Raw genomic sequence first — 20,594 nt, forward strand, 5'->3', positions numbered from 1 at the left:
CCCAAAAAAGATGCCGTGTCTGCAGCAAGCGCGGATTTAGGCGTGACACCCGGAATTATTGTCCCGACTGTCCTGACCGACCTGGTCTTTGCCACGGTGACTGTTTCCGTCGCTACCACACACTAGTGGATTATTAGCATAGGGTACAGCACGGCACAGTTTAGGGCACATTTACACAGGGTCTCAAAAGATGTTCGATGGCTATCGTCATTTTGAGAGACCCGAACCTGGAACCTGGAACTCGACGTTTGAAGAAAAAAAAAAAAATACATAAAAGCCAAAAATAGTTGTCGTCTCAGTCATTTTTTATGTTCTTCTACACTTCCTATGTACTTTTAATGTACTTTGTTTGTTTTTCATTCTTTTGTGACCTGTTTCTCTTGCAGGTACTCGTCGGCTACCACGCATTGATTTCATATATTCTGACACAAACAGTGTTTGCGCTCAGCATACATGGATACCTTTGCTGATAGCAGCTGTGGTGATTTTTTGATTTCAGCACTGCAGTTAAAATCCTATTTTGGTATACGTGGATAGCGCCGTGTATACCCATCATTAAATTCAGTGGGTGGTTGTTTGGGCGGTTAATGATGAGAATCCAAAAACTTTTGTTGTGTCAGTCATTTTATATGTCCTACTCTTCCTAATGTACTTTTTTTTAATGTACTTTGTTTGTTTTTTCATTCTTTTGTGACCTGTTTCTCTTGCAGGTACTCGTCGGCTACCATGCATTGATTTTATATATTCTGACACAAACAGCGTTTGCGCTCAGCATATATGGATACCTTTGCTGATAGCAGCTGTGGTGATTTTCTGATTTCAGCACTGCAGTTAAAATCCTATTTTGGTATACGTGGATAGTGTCGTGTATACCCATCATTAAATTCAGTGGGTGGTTGTTTGGGCGGTTAATGATGAGTAATACTACGCATTATTCCTGTGCTGATTTCTGATAGGTTCTCTTTTTTTTCGTTCAGCCCACAGGCTGCATGAAAAAAAAAAAACCTATATGCCAAACAAAGACCAGCAATGTACTGGTACGTTGCTGGACTTTGAGTGGTTATACCAGGATGATGCCTGCAGATTTAGGCATCATCTTGGTATCGTTTTTTACAGCAAGCGGTCGGCTTACATGTAAAAGCAATCCTAGCGGATAATTGGCCGCTAGACTGCTTTTACATGCAGTGGGAGGGGACTCCCCCCCCCCTCCTGCCGCCTTCCGCTGCCTTCCACGGTTTTTCTCGGGCTCTCCTGTCCCACCGGTTAACCCGAGAGTGCAGCCGGTGGTTCAATTATCTAACCATAGAGCTGATTGGAGATGAGAATGGCTCCAATCATCTCTATGGCCTAAGATGCCGGAGGCTACGAGCATTTCATAACTTCTGTTTCGCCAGAAATAAACAGCGCCATTGGGAAATTGGGAAAGTATTTTATCACACCAATTTTGGTATGGTCAGATGCGTTAAGGTCAGAGGAAAGATCTAGAGTATAAAAGACCCCAATTTTTTTTAAAAAGAGTACCTGTCACTACAGATTGCTATCATAGAGGAAATTTAAATTCACCGTGATAACAATAAAAATGATTAAAGAAAAAAAAATGAAAGAAAAGGTGTCAAAATAACATAAGAAAGCAAATTAAAAAAAAAAAAAATACAAAAAAAAAAATCAAGCCCCCCTGTCCCCCCGTGCTTGCGCGCAAATGCGCGCACAAGCGTTGGTCTAGTGTCATATGTAAACCGCAATTTCAGCATGCATGTGAGGTATCGCCGTGAACGCCAGGTCGAGGGCAGTAATTGTTGTGGTAGACCTCCTCTGTAAGTCCAAAGTGGTAACCTGTAAAGACTTTTAAAGGCTTTTAAAACCGTACGTAGTTTGTTGCCGCGGCACGGGCGTGCGCAATTTTTAAAGCATGTCATGTTAGGTGTCTATGAACTCGGCATAAGATCATCTTTTAAATTTTACCAAACAATTTGGAATTATATAGTGTATTTCTGCATTAAAAATAAAAAAAGTGTTTTTTTACGCAAAAATTGCGTTTGGAAAATGTGTGCGCAAATACCGTGTAACAAAAAAAATTGCAACATCCACCATTTTGTTCTGTAGGGCCTCTGCTTTAAAAAAATATATAATGTTTGGGGGTTCAAAGTAATTTTCTTGTGAAAAAAAAATATTTTTTCATGTAAACAAAAACTCACAGAAAAGGCTTGGTTTTCAAGTGGTTAGAAGAGTGGGTGATGTGTTGCTAAAATTGAGCATAAAATGCCAGGACTGTTCAAACACCCCCCAAATTACCCCTTTTTGGAAAGTAGACACCCAAAGCTATTTGCTGAGAGGCATATTGAGTCCATGGAGTATTTTATATTTTGCCCTAAGTTTCAGGAAAATGACAATTTGTTTTTTTTTTTTTTTTTTTTTTTACACAAAGTTGTCACTAAATAATATATTGCTCACGCATGCCATGGGTATATGTGAAATGACACCCCAAAATACATTCTGCTGCTTCTCCGGAGTACAGGGATACCCCATGTGTGAGACTTTTTGTCAGTCTAGCCGCATACAGGACCCGGAAAACCAATCCGCACCTTCTGGCTTTCTAAGGGCGTAAATTGTTGATCTCACTCCTTACTACCTATCACACTTTTGAAGGCCATGAAATGCCAAAATGGCACAAAACCCCCCAAAATGACCCCATTTTGCAAAGTAGACACTCCAAGCTATTAGATGAGAGGCATGATGAGTCCATGGAATATGTTATATTTTGCCACAAGTTTCAGGAAAATTATTATTTTTTTTTTTTTTTTTTTTTTTTACACAAAGTTGTCAGTAAATGATATAATGCTCACACAAGCCATGGGTATATGTGAAATGACACCCCAAAATACATTCTGCTGCTTCTCCTGAGTACAAGGATACCCCATGTGTGAGACTTTTTTGCAGTCTAGCCGCGTACAGGACCCGGAAAACCACTCCCCACCTTCAGGCTTTCTAAGGGCGTAAATTGTTGATCTCACTCCTTACTACCTATCACACTTTTGAAGGCCATGAAATGCCAAAATGGCACAAAACCCCCCCAAATGACCCCATTTTGCAAAGTAGACACTCCAAGCTATTAGATGAGAGGCATGATGAGTCCATGGAATATTTTATATTTTGCCACAAGTTTCAGGAAAATTATTATTTTTTTTTTTTTTTTTTTTTTTACACAAAGTTGTCAGTAAATGATATAATGCTCACACATGCCATGGGTATATGTGAAATGACACCCCAAAATACATTCTGCTGCTTCTCCTGAGTACAAGGATACCCCATGTGTGAGACTTTTTTGCAGTCTAGCCGCGTACAGGACCCGGAAAACCACTCCCCACCTTCAGGCTTTCTAAGGGCGTAAATTGTTGATCTCACTCCTTACTACCTATCACACTTTTGAAGGCCATGAAACGCCAAGATGGCACAAAACCCCCCAAAATGACCTCATTTTGCAAAGTAGACACTCTAATCTATTTGCTGAGAGGCATGGTGAGTATTTTGCATCTCTCATTTTTTTTGGAAAATGAAGAAAAAACAGGAAAATGCATTTTTTTTCCTCTTTTTTCAAATTCCAAAACTTTGTGACAAAAAGTGAGATCTGCAAAACACCCAACATGCCTCTCTGCAAATAGCTTAGGGTGTCTACTTTCCGAAAAGGGGTCATTTGGAGGGGGGTTGTGCTGTCTTGGCATTTCATGGCCTCCGAAACTGTGATAGGTAGTCAGGAGTGAAATCAACAATTTACGCCCTTGGAAAGCCTGAAAGTGGGGGTTGGCTTTCGAGGACCTGTACTCGGCTAGACTGCAAAAAAGTCTCACACATGTGGTATCCCTGTACTCAGGAGAAGCAGCAGAATGTATTTTGGGGTGTCATTTCACATATACCCATGGCATGTGTGAGCAATATATCATTTAGTGACAACTTTGTGTAAAAAAACAAAAAAAAAAATAATAATAATATATTTCCCGGAACTTGTGGCAAAATATAAAATATTCCATGGACTCACCATGCCTCTCAGCAAATAGCTTGGGGTGTCTACTTTGCAAAATGGGGTCATTTGGGGGGGTTTTGTGCTATGTTGAAATTTCAGGGCCTCCGAAACTGTGATGGGTAGTCAGGAGTGAAATCAACAATTTACGCCATTAGAAAACCTAAAGATGGAGATTCATTTTCGGGGTCCCGTACACAGCTAGGCTCCCAAAAAGTCTCACACATGGGGTATCCCCATACTGAGGAGAAGCGGCAGAATGTATTTTGGGGTGTCATTCCACATATACCCATGTCATGTGTGAGAAATTTATCTTTTAGTGACAACTTTGTGTTAAAAAAAAAAAAAAAAAAAAATTGTAATTTTCCCAAAACTTGTGGCAAAATATAAAATATTCCATGGACTCACCATGCCTCTCAGCAAATAGCTTGGGGTGTCTACTTTGCAAAATGGGGTCATTTGGGGGGTTTTGTGCTATCTTGAAATTTCAGGGCCTCCGAAACTGTGATGGGTAGTGAGGAGTAAAATCAGCAATTTACGCCATTAGAAAACCTAAAGATGGAGATTGATTTTCGGGGTCCCGTACACAGCTAGGCTCCCAAAAAGTCTCACATATGTGGTATCCCTGTACTCAGGAGAAGCAGCAGAATATATTTTGGGGTGTAATTACACATATACCCATGGCATGTGTGAGAAATTTATCTTTTAGTGACAACTTTGTGTTAAAAAAAAAAATTTTTTTTTTTTTATTCATTTTTCAAACACCTGTGACAAAAAAATTAAATATTCAATGAGCTCAACATGCATCTCAGAACATTCCTTAGGATGTCTACTTTCCAAAAAGTGGTAATTTGGGGGGGTCTTGTACTGCCCTGCCATTTTAGCACTTCATGAATTGAGATAGGCAGTCAGAAATTAAAGCTGCGTAAAATTTCAGTATTTACACCATAGTTTGTAGACGCTATAACTTTTGCGCAAACCAATAAAAATACGCTCATTGAATTTTTTTTTGTCAAAGACATGTAGCTAAATATATTTTGGCCAAAAAATATGACATAAATTGAGTATATTGGATATTTTTTAAAAGACAAAGTTGAAAATTTCATTTTTTTGCAAAATTTTCGCTCTTTTTTTATTAATATCGCAAAAAATAAAAAGCGCAGAGGTGATCAAATACCACCAAAAGAAAGCTCTGTTTGTGGGAAAAAAAGGACGTAAATTTTGTTTGGGTACCACATTGCATGACCGCACAATTGTCAGTTAAAGTCGCACAGTGCCGAAGCACAAAAAGTGGTCTGGACGTAAGACAGCAAAATCCTCCGGTTGTAAAGTGGTTAAAGAAAAACACCCCTCAAGAGGGAATAACCCCTCAAACAGCAGTCTACTAATGAGGGGTGGGGAAAAAAACCCCAAGGCTAAACATACAAGCCCTTAACCAGGACACAGGAGCCTTAACCGGGTCACAGGAGCCACGTCTAAAAAATAAAAGTTTGAAGAAAAACACCCCTCAAGAGGGAATAACCCCTCAAACAGCAGCCTACTAAACTTTGCGGCCAAAAGAAGCATCCCCAGATCAACACAAACCACATCCAAGGTATGCAAAGCAAGTTCCTTGGGATGAGCCAGCTTGGGACACAAGGCAGGCAACACAATGTCCTTATTCAAATGGAAGTCAGAGACAACTTTGGGCAGGAATAATGGACAGGGACAAAGAACCACTTTATCCCTATGGACCACTAAATAGGGACTGCGACAGGATAATGCCACCAATTCCGATACCCTGCGGGCCAAGGTAATAGCCACAAGGAATGCCACCTTCTGGGATAACATAGGCAAGGGAATCTCCCAAATGGAGGTTTCTGGAGAACCGAAAGGACTAAATTTAAATCCCATGGAGGTAAAAGAGCCACATGTTGAAACCCCCTGAATGAAGGCACGAACTAGAGTCCATGGCTAGGGGTCGCTGAAAAAAAGATTACTAGGGCAGAGACCTGGCCCTTGATGGTATTCAAGGCCAACTTCTGATCAACGCCCTGTTGAAGAAAGGTTAAGATTCGAGCCACAGAAAAGGATCGAGGATGAATGCCAATCAACTCCCACCAAGAAATGTACGCTTTCCACCTACAATGGTATATCTTGCTGGAAGAGGACTTCCCCACCGTCACCATAGTAGGGATCACTGATCCAGACAGACCTCTATCCCTCAGTACCTGGCTTTCAATAGCTAAGGCATTAAAACCTGCGACTAAAGCGGGATGGTATATTAGCCCCTGGGACAACTGGTCTTCTTTGAGAGGAAGCCCCCAAGGGACGTTTATGGCCACCAAACGGATTGGAAAATCCTCGTCCTTGAGTCCTCGCAGGAACTACGGAAGAAGCCATAGTAAACTTGCTTCGTGCCACAGCCCGTTTCCTGTCAGCCGGGTCCTTAAGGGAAGGGATTCCTCTACTGGGATCCTGGTAGCCTCGTTTAACCTGGAAACAGGAGGGTCCACTACTGATGAACTAGACTAGTCCACTTTATCCCCAAAAAGGTAACGTACAGCAAAACATTTGGGGACCACAAAGGGTAATTTTGGTTGTTCCCATTCCTTACAGGAAAACCTGTCAAAATAAGGCACATAGGAAAACACCTTTGGAGTGCGACACAGCCACGTTCGTGGCTACATCAGCTGCATCCTCCATTTTTTAAAGTCTTACGCGCTGTATCGTTAAGTGTGTCTACCAGTGCTTTTTAATTTGCTGCTGCGACCATGGAGCTCACCATCGGATGGATCTGGGGGTGTGATATTAAGCCCACCTGGATGGGCCGTATCCACAGTGGCATCAGGCTCAGAATCAGATGAGACAGACTGAGCAGGGAAAGGCGGGGGATACTTCCTCCTGGGAAGTATCCCACATGACATTTCCACCCAGGACACTAAGGACTGCAGTATCACCGTCAGTGCAACCATGGGAAGTTGGGGTTCCGAGGGACCTGCCACCTCCATGAGGGGGTCAGTGGGGGAGAGGTGACCCGGAGGGTCAGTGGGGGAGAGGTGACCCTGAGGTTCCATAAGAAAAGGAGGTCCTTGCAGGACAAAAATAATCTTTTGGCACCACTAAAGGATCCCCCACAGCTCAGGGTACCTATCAGCAGAGAGAGAGCAATAACAGGAAACCCCAAGGACTCACCCTGCCGATCAAGGGAGCGCCAAGAATTCGGACCCAGCATCACCATGGATACCATCCCTGTTCATGTGTTCCAGGGGACAGGAAGAGGAAACTGAAGAACTGAGGAGAAAGAGGAAGAGGAGCTTCTGCATTCCCGCGAGGCTTTGGTCGTCTCCAGCATCTTCCAGACTAAGGAAAAATGGCCCCATGACATCATCGGGCTACACAAACATGGCCGCCAAGCGCAGACCAGCCAGATTATGGGAATATAGCTGCCATCAGCTACAGCATGCTGCCAGAATCTTCCCTGTGCCCTATGCAATGCTGCACCCTCTGCAAGGGGACCCCCTCCTGAAGGTAGGACACACATTAGGGGGAGACTCTGCTGCGCACTCTGCCCCGGTCTCTGCACTGGGACCCCCATGCACTATACCCACACTGCAAACAGTGGGGCATGCACCTAGGGGTCTCCTACACTGGGACCCTTCCAGACTACCAGGGCAGGACATACTATCCCAGGACCCTTAGAGTGGGGATAGCAGGGGGAGACCCCAGGTGTCTCCGCTGCAACCTTTGCCCTGGGACCCCCCCACCAGACTCCAGATCCAGATAGGGGAAAAGGGAGTGGGGGAAGCCCAGCTCATTGAGGTATTTTTAAGGATGGGAGGAGGGAACTTGCAGGCAGGTCCAACCGTCTCTGGAGGTTACCCGCGTCCACCCCAAATAAAAAAAAACTCCAAAAAGGGGAGAAGGGGGACTGTACTTACACTTCCATGATGCAGGTATTGCTCCAGACAGAATCTTCGCCACCAAAGTAGGGGGGCTGTTGCCCAAGGAACTGCTACAACTCAGACCCAAGCCTGGTCGTATGCGACCCTGCAAGACGTTTAGCTCGTGGGCCAGCCTCTGTCCGTGAGGCTATGTCACAGGCCGACCTAGAGCGTAGCTGCGGTCTGCACGCGCTCGCTGGCTGGGCTGTGGGGACCACTGGATCTACATTATCCAGCCCGTCACCCAGCCCGGCAGTTAACTGTAGATCTCCCGGGAGAAAAAAACAAAAAAGATGCAAGGACCAGAGATCCCAGCTGGGTGCCTAGGTCCTTACCCCTAAATAGACATCCCAGTAGTTATAATTTATGGAGCGCTGTGTCCGTCAAAGAACAAAAGAAAAAATGGGATTTTTGTACCTACCGTAAAATTAATTTCTCGGAGTTCATCGATGAACACAGCACCCACCCCTCTATGGAGTTCTGATACTTCTAATACTGCTTGCTACTAAACTGATTTATGTATAAATATAAGTTGCGCTATATAGTGAAAACATATATGATAATGTAAAAAAGTCCAGAGATAAAGTCCATATAAAGGCAAACAGCACGTCTGACGAAATTTTCTGTACAGGTACCGCTTACCAAAGGCTAATAATAAATAGGCCCAAAGATTCCAAGTGATCCACAGGAACCAGATCTCAGACGGACTCCGTATGTTGAATGGATCTCCTCAGTGTTGAGTGATCATGTGAAATGAAATAAAAAACGCCATAGCGTAAAACCACAAACAAATAGATGTAACACCCCAAGTGATGGGAATATCGGAAAGGTGCTGTAGTAGTGATAGTAAAGAACATAGACACCTCCAATCCTGTGAATATACTCCTTACCAGAGTAATAGAAAAATATTGCAGAAACAAATAGTGTAGAGGACCTCCCCCAATAGGACTGCAGCTTACCAAAAGGAAAGTAAATAGAGCACATAGATCCCAATCGTGTCACCGAAGAGGGCTGACATACATATGCCCTTACCAGCTCCAAAATGATAAAAGGCAGAAAAAGGTCCTGATTCGCCTAAGCACTTCCGCTGCGAGCAAAACTCCAAATGCTGGTGTCTAGATATTCCAAACCAGGCGCTTGAAAAAACTCCTTTTGGCCCTGTTCACACCTGAGAGTTTTTTAGCTCATAAAAACGTTCATCTCTGAAGTCTAAAAACACCCAACAAGCAAAATCTCTCTCATTTCAATGGCCGCTGTTCACATATGAGCATTTTGTTAGATGTCAATGCCTGCCTCCAAACACCTGCTGTACAGAGTGCTCCGGTCCCCGGGAAGTTAGGTCCGTCCTGGGCAGTATGGCGGAGTGACATAGACCCCGCTCAGCACCAAGCCTGCTCAATAGAGTATTCTATTGAGCAGGCTTGGTGCTGAGCGGGGTCTATGTCACTCCGCCATACTGCCCAGGACGGACCTAACTTCCCGGGGACCGGAGCACTCTGTACAGCAGGTGTTTGGAGGCAGGCATTGACATCTAACAAAACGCTCATATGTGAACAGCGGCCATTGAAATGAGAGAGATTTTGCTTGTTGGGTGTTTTTAGACTTCAGAGATGAAAGTTTTTATGAGCTAAAAAACGCTCAGGTGTGAACAGGGCCAAAAGGAGTTTTTTCAAGCGCCTGGTTTGGAATATCTAGACACCAGCATTTGGAGTTTTGCTCGCAGCGGAAGTGCTTAGGCGAATCAGGACCTTTTTCTGCCTTTTATCATTTTGGAGCTGGTAAGGGCATATGTATGTCAGCCCTCTTCGGTGACACGATTGGGATCTATGTGCTCTATTTACTTTCCTTTTGGTAAGCTGCAGTCCTATTGGGGGAGGTCCTCTACACTATTTGTTTCTGCAATATTTTTCTATTACTCTGGTAAGGAGTATATTCACAGGATTGGAGGTGTCTATGTTCTTTACTATCACTACTACAGCACCTTTCCGATATTCCCATCACTTGGGGTGTTACATCTATTTGTTTGTGGTTTTACGCTATGGCGTTTTTTATTTCATTTCACATGATCACTCAACACTGAGGAGATCCATTCAACATACGGAGTCCGTCTGAGATCTGGTTCCTGTGGATCACTTGGAATCTTTGGGCCTATTTATTATTAGCCTTTGGTAAGCGGTACCTGTACAGAAAATTTCGTCAGACGTGCTGTTTGCCTTTATATGGACTTGATCTCTGGACTTTTTTACATTATCATATATGTTTTCACTATATAGCGCAACTTATATTTATACATTGTTTCTGAGGTGATAGTCACACTTGAAGTTGCTGCTTACAATCTCTTTGGTTTAGCGCAGTTGTTTACTTTTTTTTTTTTTTTTTGTTTACTAAACTGATTACCTAGAGCAGAGAGGGGGGTTAGATACCAAGCTGAGGATGGCTCATGGGTGTAACCAAGCATTTTTTGTTCTGCCTAGTCCTACTACTGGAGGAGGCAATAAAAACCAGTAGTTATGATTCATGAAGTGCTGTGTCCGTCGATGAACGAAAGAGAAAAGCCATACATTTTCGTTTTTCTTTTTCGTAACACTTGTTTTGCACAGGCAGAAACAACATTGACTGCATGTCTACACAATATCTATATAATATCTTTAGTAATGTTTAACTGCTTGTGTGATGGATCCAGCAAAGAGAATACTAATGTATATAAAGCAATTCTTCTTCAGAAAATACTGTGTAACACAGATTAGTAACTGAAAAACGATAGCGCCTATTAAATATGATCTTTTCATATGAAATTTATTTAGTAAACAACTGATCACAGTTGGTTAAAATACAGAAAAAAATGTATCCCTAATATTAAAATACAAATTGCCAATCAGGTAGCTACTTACTTGTTTGTTGTGTGCAGTATTTGATGTACTAGAAGTAGTAGACTGTGACAAAGCTACACTGCTACTTTTCCCCATCTGGTAAGAAGACAAGAAATTTAGTGCAGAAAGTGTATTCTAGAACAAAATAAGACTAAAGTTCTATCAACCACACAGTGCAGCATCCTAACCATTGTAAAAAAACTTGTGTGTTCTTTGGCTTCACCAAAAGCTTTTGGTTGTGTAGATGCCAATATATATATATATATATATATATATATATATATATATATATAAGGTTTTCAGGCACTATGCTGCTGTCAAAAACGGGGAGAGATATCCGGCTGCCGCACACCTCAACCGACCTGAGTGGTTAGCAGGTCAAAGCAGGTAAAAGCAGCCTCAGCTCGATTCATCCAGATCACAAATCCAAGATCCAGATCTCCTGAGGGTGGGGCAAAACATATTGAAGTTTTGGGCTGGATGCATCGAGCAGAAGCTGCTTTCACCTGCTAACTATTCGGGCGGGGTGAGGTGTGCGGCGGCAGGGCTATCTCTTCCCATTTTTTTCAGCATGCTTTGGGTCTGTACGGACCTTTCCTCAGCCTAACCCCTCACTAGCCAGTGGCATCCAACTCACAGGACCTGGACAGCCAGAGCGGGGACCCTTAAGCATTTACTATGCTTCTCGTTGGCAGAAGAATTTTAGTCTTTAGGCTGTAAAGGACATAGGACCTTGCTGTTTCCTACTTGTTTGAAAAATACATTTAAAATATCACTTGCCTTAGAATAGCCTCTCAAAACCAGGGGTTCCTCCTGAAGTTGTTAGGGGTTCCTTGGGCAGTGGCAAATTGATCTCCCACCTACAATGACCACCAAAGTAAGGGGTTTCTTCTACATGTCCACTACTGTTAGGGGACACCACCACTAGTGTTAGGGGACATCACAATTTTCACTATCAGCATTTTTATTTTTTATATTTATTCATTGCATTTCATGAACCTTACTAAAATTAATGTTGTCATATACAACAGTTAAAATACTCACAAGTACTCCACCTTCTCTTTTCTTTTTTTTTGAACCTTCTACAATTTTTAAAGCAAATGTACCCTGACCTGCAATTATAAATCATATTTATCAGCTTCCTCAAAATCTAAAAAAAAAATTTCAAGGGTTCCTCCAGGATAAAAAGGTTAAGGCCACCTTAGAAAATATCACTAAAATATAATTATCTCCTAAATCTGGTAGATTTTCTGCTGCTGGTAATGGACTTTTACAGCTGTTTGTCTCGAACTGGCCACACAGGAGAAACTGATTATTCATTAGAAAACCTGGAGCTACCAAATAATCATGTTCCTATGACAATTATTTCAGCCCTGTCGACAGACAGAAAAACTACTTCAATAGTTTCAACAGGTAATGAATACTTGCAGATGGCATACTATGCTCACTCAGCCTAAAGCAAGCAAAACTGTCCATTTCCAACATGTTATTGAAATGTCACCTTATCTAGTCACATAAACAAGACACACTGTAAATTAGAGAACACCAATGCAGAATATTCAAAAATAAACAAGAAAAATGTATTTAATAACAGTTACAAGGGAATTTTCCACTGGTGAAATATAGTTTTTTACATGCATCTAGGCCAACCATCTGTGTTTGTTAGGGGTGCCGCAGCATCCTGGTTGGGAAAGGCTGTCAAAATTGAGCAACCACTGCTCCGCTGAAATGCACATCGGCACAGAGGGAACTCGATCGGGACAGTAAGTGCAGAGCAATGAAAGGGGGAGGAGTGTTCCCGAGTTCTGACCTGCTCCACCTTCCCCTACAGTGCAGTACGGAGCAATGTAGAACTCTGCAGGACGGATACAGTACTGCGTTTTTTTTTAAAAAGGTTGTATGTTAGATTGGTGGCTGGTGGGATGTGAGGGATGGTGACTCTCTCCTTCTGCAGTACATAAACTATAGGGAGTGGGATGTGTATAGATACTACATACATTGCAAATTTGAATTGTTGGCCGTGACGGTTTCAGAGACATTTACATTAATGCCTTTTCATCTTGTACTATGACCGTTTTTTTGGTATTTATGTATAATGTGGGCACTTCTGCTCTGGACTCTAATGTTTGTGCACAATGTTCAATAAAATTATTTTGATATTAAAAAAAAAAAAAAAAAAAAGGTTGTTATGCATTTGCTACATACACATATAAATATATATATATATATATATATATATATATATATATATATCCATATACACACATACACATATATACACACACACACATACAGTTGTGCTCATAAGTTTATATACCTTGGCAGAATTTATGATTTCTTGCCCATTTTTCCGAGAATATGAATGATAACACAAAAACCTCTCTTTCACTCATGGTTAGTGTTAAGCTGAAGCAATTTATTATCAATCAACTGTGTTTACTTTTTTTAAATCATAACATACCTCAACAGAAACTACCCAAATGACCCTGATCAAAAGTTTACATACCCTGGTGATTTTGGCCTGATAGCATGCACACAAGTTAACACAAAGGGGTTTGAATGGCTATTAAAAGGTAACCATCCTCGGCTGTGATCTGTTTGCTTGTAATTAGTGTGTGTGTGTGTCTATACAAGGTCAACGCGTTTCTGGACTCCTGACAGACCCTTGCTGCTTTCATCCAGTGCTGCACTGACGTTTCTGGATTCTGAGTCATGGGGAAAGCAAAAGAATTGTCAAAGGATCTGTGGGAAAAGGTAGCTGAACTGTATAAAAACAGGAAAAGGGATATAAAAAGATATCCAAGGAAATGAGAATGCCAATCAGCAGTGTTCAAACTCTAATTCAGAAGTGGAAAATTAGGGGTTCTGTTTAAACCAAACCACGGTCAGGTAGACCGACTAAGATTTCAGCCACAACTGCCAGGAAAATTGTTCGGAATGCAAAAAAAAAAAAACCCCCACAAATAACTTCAGGTGAAATATAAGACTCTCTGAAAACATGTGGTGTGGCTGTTTCAAGATGCACAATAAGGAGGCACTTGAAGAAAGATGGGCTGCATGGTCGAGTCGCCAGAATAAAGCCATTACTACGCAAATGCCACAAGGTTACCGCTTACAATACTCCAAACAGCACAGAGACAAGCCTCAAACCTTTTGGCACAGTCATTTGGAGTGTTGAGACCAAAATTTAGCTTTTTGGCCACAACCATAAACGCTACATTTGGAGAGGAGTCAAAAAGGCCTATGATGAAAGGTACACCATTCATACTGTGAAACATGGAGGTGGATCGCTGATGTTTTGGGGATGTGTGAGCTACAAAGGCACAGGAAATTTGGTCCGAATTGATGGCAAGATGAATGCAGTATGTTATCAAAAAATACTGGAGGAAAATATGCATTCTTCAGCCTGGAAGTTGTGCATGGGACATACTTATACATTCCAACATGACAATGATCCTAAGCACAAGGCCAAGTCGACCTGTTATTGGCTACAGCAGAATAAAGCGAAGGTTCTGGAGTGGCCATCTCAGTCTCCTGATCATAATATTATTGAGCCACTCTGGGGAGATCTCAAACGTGCAGTACAGGCAATACAGCCCGAGAATTTACAGGAACTGGAGGCTTTTTGCCAGGAAGAATGGGCAGCTTTACCATCTGAGAAGATGATCAGGGTCATTTGGGTAGTTTGTTGTCATTATGATTAAAAAAGAGTAAAACACAGTTAACTGATAATAAATGGCTTCAGCCAAACACGAACGATGAGTGAAAGAGAGGTTTTTGTGTTTTCTGAAAAATGGCCAAGAATGTGTGTGTGTGTGTATACGTATTGGGCATTTCATAGCTGAGTTTATGAATGTATGTGCATATATGCATGTTTATATGCGTGTGTGAATGTATGTACATTATTTTTAATCCTGACACCTAATCCTTTACAATGAGAAATGCTTTTTTGGGGCTCTTTAATAATAGGTGCAAGGACTATCCATGCTCAGGTTGTTTTTCAGAGGCATATGTTGCCTCCTCGCTGCCTGTTTTAACCCCCTAAATGCAGCACCACTGTGCTGCAACCTGGTGCTATGCATGTGGTTGTGGAGTGGTTGCAGAGTGGCCCCATTCACCTGATCGGGTTACGTTCAGCAGGCAGTTGTGTTGTCAAAACTCAATAGGGGGCATTAATCCTACTGTGGCTACAGAATGTGTATGACCCCTGCCTCTAGTTAAAGGGAGAGTAGTTGGGGGGTGGTAGAAATGCGGCTCAACCACGGTAGTTTTACCAACCCCCAAGCTCATGTGTAAATGAGCCCTTAGGCTTGGTTCACATCTATACTGCTGTGCACTGCCTGTAGGAAACCCATTCATTTCAGTGAGCTGCCCTTAGTGCACAAATGCAGGGAAAGAGATCCCAAACTCCTTTTCAAATTCTCACCACACTGAACTGGCACTATGCGGTTTTGCACACATAAAAATGTGCCACATTTGCTGATGCGTGTGGGTACCTTTGCATCTGCTAAAGAGCAGCTACGTTTGTAAGGAACGTGCGCAATTTTGTTCACATTCCCCAAAACTCAGTAATGTGAAGAAAAAAGTTACAGTGTATCACTAACAGGTAGCGCTGTTATAATACAAAAAAAATGTAAAGCTTACAAACAATAAAAAAAAGTCCATATAATGTAAAACACCCTCAGTTCTTCGTGCTGATGATATAATGTGCCAATGCTCTATATACATAAAATAAGAAAAATCCACCTTTTTCCAAGTCTTCACTTCCAAACACCACCTCACGTGCAATTGGTGATCCCTCTTTCTTTGGATGAAAAAATCACCAGCTTCAAATGCCTTCCACTCTCATAGTCGGCAAAGCAGCTTATTAGTTAAACTCATCAACTCCAGGGCAAGTGTCTGAACGCTCACTCTGCACAATGTAATAGGTTAGAGATCAAGTGAAAACAAAAAGGGAAACTTCCAATGGTATAGTAACCAAAACCACCAAAAGTATTCAGAAATGATAAAAAAAGATCTGCTCACAATGTTTAAAAACAGTATAGGCTTTTACAGTTTGGATCACATAAATAAATTCTATCGCGTCCTATCTCACCACCGGTAGACAATGACAATTACACATCTCGGGGTCTCCTCTGGTCGCCGTATAGCCATGCCGGATGCGGTTCGTCACTTCAGACTTCGTCACAGGGGGTGGCTGCACAGCGCGGTGACTTCATTTAAATATCCTCCCTCGAATACGAGTGTACACATCTCTCCATGACTCACGCCGGAACCTCTAGACGCTGTGCAATCCTATTGTCTGTCAGTTCAATTAACCCCCTCAATGGCCAGATCAAATATTCCACCATGGAACTTCATGCAACTTTTTTTTACAAATCTATTGAGTAATGTCCCATGTATTAAATGACCACACTAGGGAGGATATCTAATACAATTTATCCTAGGGCTGCAACTAACGCTTATTTTCACAGGTAAGTCGATTAGTTGGGCAACTATTGTTTCGACTAATTGATTAATCGGATAATAACCTTAAAAAAAAAGTGTGGTATATAAGTATAATATATATTTAGTTAATATGTAAATTTAGCAAAAATAGGCAATTTATTCTTAAATATCTATATGCAGTGGTAAATATAAATAACCAGTTATATGGTTAGAGAGTAGTGATCGACCAATATCGTTTTTTTACCGCCGATACCGATATTTTGGTCATCGGATATCGGTATCGGCTGATATCTGCGGACATTAAATTGTATTTATTTTTTTAATGTCTACAGGTACTGTGGTGGAGGGATCTGGGGGTCTAAAAGACCCCAAAACCCCTCCTCTGCACTTAAAAGCATTAAAAACGCCAAGTTTGGCTTTTTTGAATTCGGTGCCGCCAGTACCCGGAAGTGAGGTCATGACATCACTTCCAGGTACTCGGCGGCGCCAAATTCAAAGAAATGGAGATCCGGTCAGACGGCGGCAGTGAAGGTAGGATGCCCGGGTCTCCCAGTGGGACAGGAGACCCCGACATGCCGCGGAAGGCGGTGTGGGGGGGTGGGGGACGTTCCCTTCCGCTCCTTGGAATGACAGCCAAGCGGCTTCTCAGCCGCATGGGTAGTCATTACAAGAAAGCCGAAGGTCGGCTATGGACGCCGGTACCGGGGTGATGCCTCTAGCTGCAGGCATCACCCCGGTACAAGCACTTTTCCGAAATATCGGCAATATCTGTAAATCAAAAGGCCGATTCCGATATATCGGGCAAAGTGCATATCGGCTTTGCCGATAACCGGTCGATCGCTATTAGAGAGCAAAATCTCCAATCCACTTTGGTGGAGAAACACTAGCTGATGTCGAATTTGAATTCACATGGACACAGAATATCGTCTTCCACTTGGATTTAGGAGTGGTTTGGACTTATGTTCTATTGAAGGACTTGATTTTTTAGACACTTTTCATAATATTGTTTAGAGCTGCAACCTTTTATTTATTTATTTCACTGGTGTTTGTATGTTCACACTGTTTTGCAAGCTTCTATATTTTATATTTTTTGTGGATTAGGCGCTGACATTTTTCTTTTTATTTTATTTTAAAATCTCCAATCCACTCTGAGAATAATAGACAGAAGAGATATACTGTATATACGATTAGAGGTTGAATCTGGTAAATATCAGACTCTGAGATCAATTTTTTTTTTTAACAAAAAGAAAATTAAAGATTGTTTTGCTGATTTTAGACAGAACTGTAAAATACATTGCTCAAAAAACATGGAACAGGATGAGCGCTGCCAGAGCCCTATAAAATTACCTCCAGCAGGCTACTGGTTTTAATGTCTCTGACCAAACAATCAGACTTCAAGATGGTGGCCTGGGGGTCCCATGTCCTCTAGTGCAGCCCTCAAATTTTCCACTCGCCTACTCGCATTTTGCGAGTGGAAAATTATGTATGGCGAGCTACTGCCAGGGGAAGAGAGGAGAGGAAAGCCGCCGAAGGATTGGATAATGTCAGCGGCGGATCATCCCGCTCAGCTTTAATTGTAATGGCCGGGCGCTCGCTGACATACACAGTTCCGTCTCCTAGCGCGGCTTCTTTGATAGACAGAACACCTGGCCAACCAGGACGTGTTCTGTCTATCAAAGAAGCCGGGCTAGGAGGCGGGACTGTGTATGTCAGCGAGCGCCCGCCAATTACAATTAAAGCTGAGCGGGATGATCCGCCGCTCCGACATTATCCGGCCAGCAGGACTGATGGAGGGGTTCAAGCCCAAGTTGGAGAAATCGGCAGTACACCGGTACAAGGTAGGGTGGGATGGATGGCTGCTCTGGCTGGGCGTCTGTGTCATGGGAGGTGGAGGGGCTCTGCCAGGAGTGTTTCTGTGACAGGAGAGAGCGGGATGTGCTCTCTCTGTCTTCTTGCCGGGCTTCACACACTCCTGTCAGATCGGGACTTCTCCCCTGAGTCAGAGTGGAGGTGGAGCGGAGGAGAAGACAATTAATTCCTAAAGCTTTGCACGGACAGCTGGCGGGAGAGATGCGGCTGCAGAAGGGGAAGAAGATTGCGGCTCAGGAAGGACACTGGATGTCAGATCCGGACTATACAGAGTTTGTTATCCCCTCTCCTCCGAGTCAAAGTAAGCAATGTGGAAAGGGGGCGGGTAACAAACTCTGTATAGTCCCGATCTGACATCCAGTGTCATTCCTGAGCCACAATCTTCTTCCCCCTTCTGCTTCTGCAGCCGCATCTCTCCCGCCAGCTGTCCGTGCAAAGCTTTAGGAATAGGAATAGGCTTCTCCTCCGCTCCTCCTCCGCTCTGACATAAGAAGAGGAGGATCACAGAGCGATGTATCTGGTATCACAGGTGCTGTATCTGAGGTCTGTGACATGCTGGAGGAAATGGTGAACTACACTGGGGTACAAATCTTATCCTGTCACCTCCCAAATTCCCATCTCAGCACAATCCCCCCCCTCCCTCCTAGCACAGTCCCCCCATCTCAGCACAGTCCCCCCCTCCTAGCACAACCCCCCCATCTCAGCACAGTCCCCCCCCTCCCTCCTAGCACAGTCCCCCCATCTCAGCACAGTCCCCCCCCTCCTAGCACAACCCCCCCATCTCAGCACAGTCCCCCCCTCCTAGCACAACCCCCCCATCTCAGCACAGCCCCCCCCCCTCCTAGCACAACCCCCCCATCTCAGCACAGTCCCCCCCCCTCCTAGCACAACCCACCCATCTCAGCACAGCCCCCCCCCTCCTAGCACAACCCCCCCATCTCAGCACAGTCCCCCCATCTCAGCACAATCCCCCCTCCTAGCACAACCCCCCATCTCAGCACAGTCCCCCCCCCCTCCTAGCACAACCCCCCCCCATCTCAGCACAGTCCCTCCCCTCCTAGCACAACCCCCCCCATCTCAGCACAATCCCCCCTCCTAGCACAACCCCCCCATCTCAGCACAGTCCCCCCCCCTCTTAGCACAACCCCCCTCCCATATTGATCCCACCTAGAAGTAATCATCTTCTCCCCACCCCTCATGCTACAAATTCTCTTATTCCAACCCCCCTCCCCCCAGGGACAATCCCCCAAAAAGTATTTGTACTAGGAGGGGGTGGGGAGAAGATGATTACTTCTAAGTGGGATCGATATGGGGAGGGGGGAGCGGGGTTGTGCTGGGATGGGGAATTTGAGAGGTGACAATATAAGATTTCTTCTAGCAGGGGAATTGGGGGGGGGGGTGCTAGGAGGAGTGATTCGTGCTGGGGGGGTGAGGATCTGTGCCAGGAGTGGGGATTTGGGGATCGCCCTTATAGAGATTATTGGAATGGGGTGGGGGGATGGATTTGTGCCAGAACAGGAAGTCTTGGGGCTGTTAAAAAGGGGTATTGGGGGGGGGGTTGTGCCAGTAGGAATAATGGGTTTTTTTGTGCTAGGGGGAAAATTTTGATGGGGGGAGGATTTGACGGGTAGGATTTGTTCTAGGAGGTGAAATTTGGGGGGGGGGGGTACTAGGATGGTGATTTGGGGGTTCCAGACCCTTGATGGGCACTGATTAGGCTGCACTGATGGGCACTGAAAACGTTGTTATTAATATTTATTTTTGTAACTTCTGCATTAATGCAAAAACCTTTAACAGTATAATTTTATGGCGTGTTTAGGGGCGGGGCAGGGTAGGAGTTGGGTGGGGCAACTGGTGGCGAGTAACCCTTAAGGCCTGGCTAGTAGCTCAGGACTTTAAATTTTGAGCCCTGCTCTAGTGGGCCCCGTGCTCACTGCCCAGCACTGTGGAGCTTGATTGACATTTGCTATTCAACACAAGAATTGGCAGGTCCGCCACTGGTGCCCTGTGCTTTTTTACAGATGAGAGCAGGTTCACTCTGAGCACAAGTGGCAGATGTGAAAGGGTCTGGAGAAGCCATGGAGAACGTTATGCTGCCTGTAACATTGTTCAGCATGACCGGTTTTGGTGGTGGGTCAGTGATCGTGTAGAGAAGCATATCCATGGAGGGATGCACAGACCTCTACAGGCTAGACAATGGCACCCTGACTGCCATTAGGTATTGGGAGGAAATCATGGACCCATTGTCAGACCCTACGCTGGTGCAGTAGGTACTGGGTTCCTCCTGGTGCATGACAATACCTGGCCTCATGTGGCGAGAGTATGCAGTCAGTTCCTGGAGGATGAAGGAAATAATACCATTGAATGGCCCCCACGCTCGCCTGACCTAAATCCAATAGAACATCTCTGGGACATTATGTTATGGTCCATCTGACGCCACCAGGTTGCACCTCAGTCTGCTCAGGAGCT

At 43.8% G+C, this 20,594-nt stretch overlaps 2 protein-coding genes across 3 annotated transcripts in view; both read right to left on the minus strand.

Annotated features, from left to right (window-relative positions):
* The window catches only part of EFCAB10 (EF-hand calcium binding domain 10), a 71,284-nt gene extending 70,523 nt beyond the window's left edge, over positions 1–761 (minus strand). Inside the window, exon 1 of the mRNA XM_082254714.1 lies at positions 757–761. The gene's annotated coding sequence lies outside the window, so the exon portion shown is untranslated. The remainder of the gene's footprint in view (positions 1–756) is intronic.
* Positions 1–20,594, minus strand: part of ATXN7L1 (ataxin 7 like 1) — a gene marked incomplete at its 5' end in the record, with an annotated part of 229,740 nt that overhangs the window by 7,608 nt on the left and 201,538 nt on the right. For both annotated transcript variants that reach the window (XM_082254713.1, XM_082254712.1), the window contains one exon: positions 10,830–10,904. In XM_082254713.1, coding sequence (XP_082110839.1) covers positions 10,830–10,904 — 75 coding nt within the window. The remainder of the gene's footprint in view (positions 1–10,829; positions 10,905–20,594) is intronic.

This window comes from Pelophylax lessonae (assembly GCF_965119305.1).
Source record: "Pelophylax lessonae genome assembly, chromosome: 4".
In the NCBI taxonomy this organism is placed as follows: Eukaryota; Metazoa; Chordata; class Amphibia; order Anura; family Ranidae; genus Pelophylax; species Pelophylax lessonae.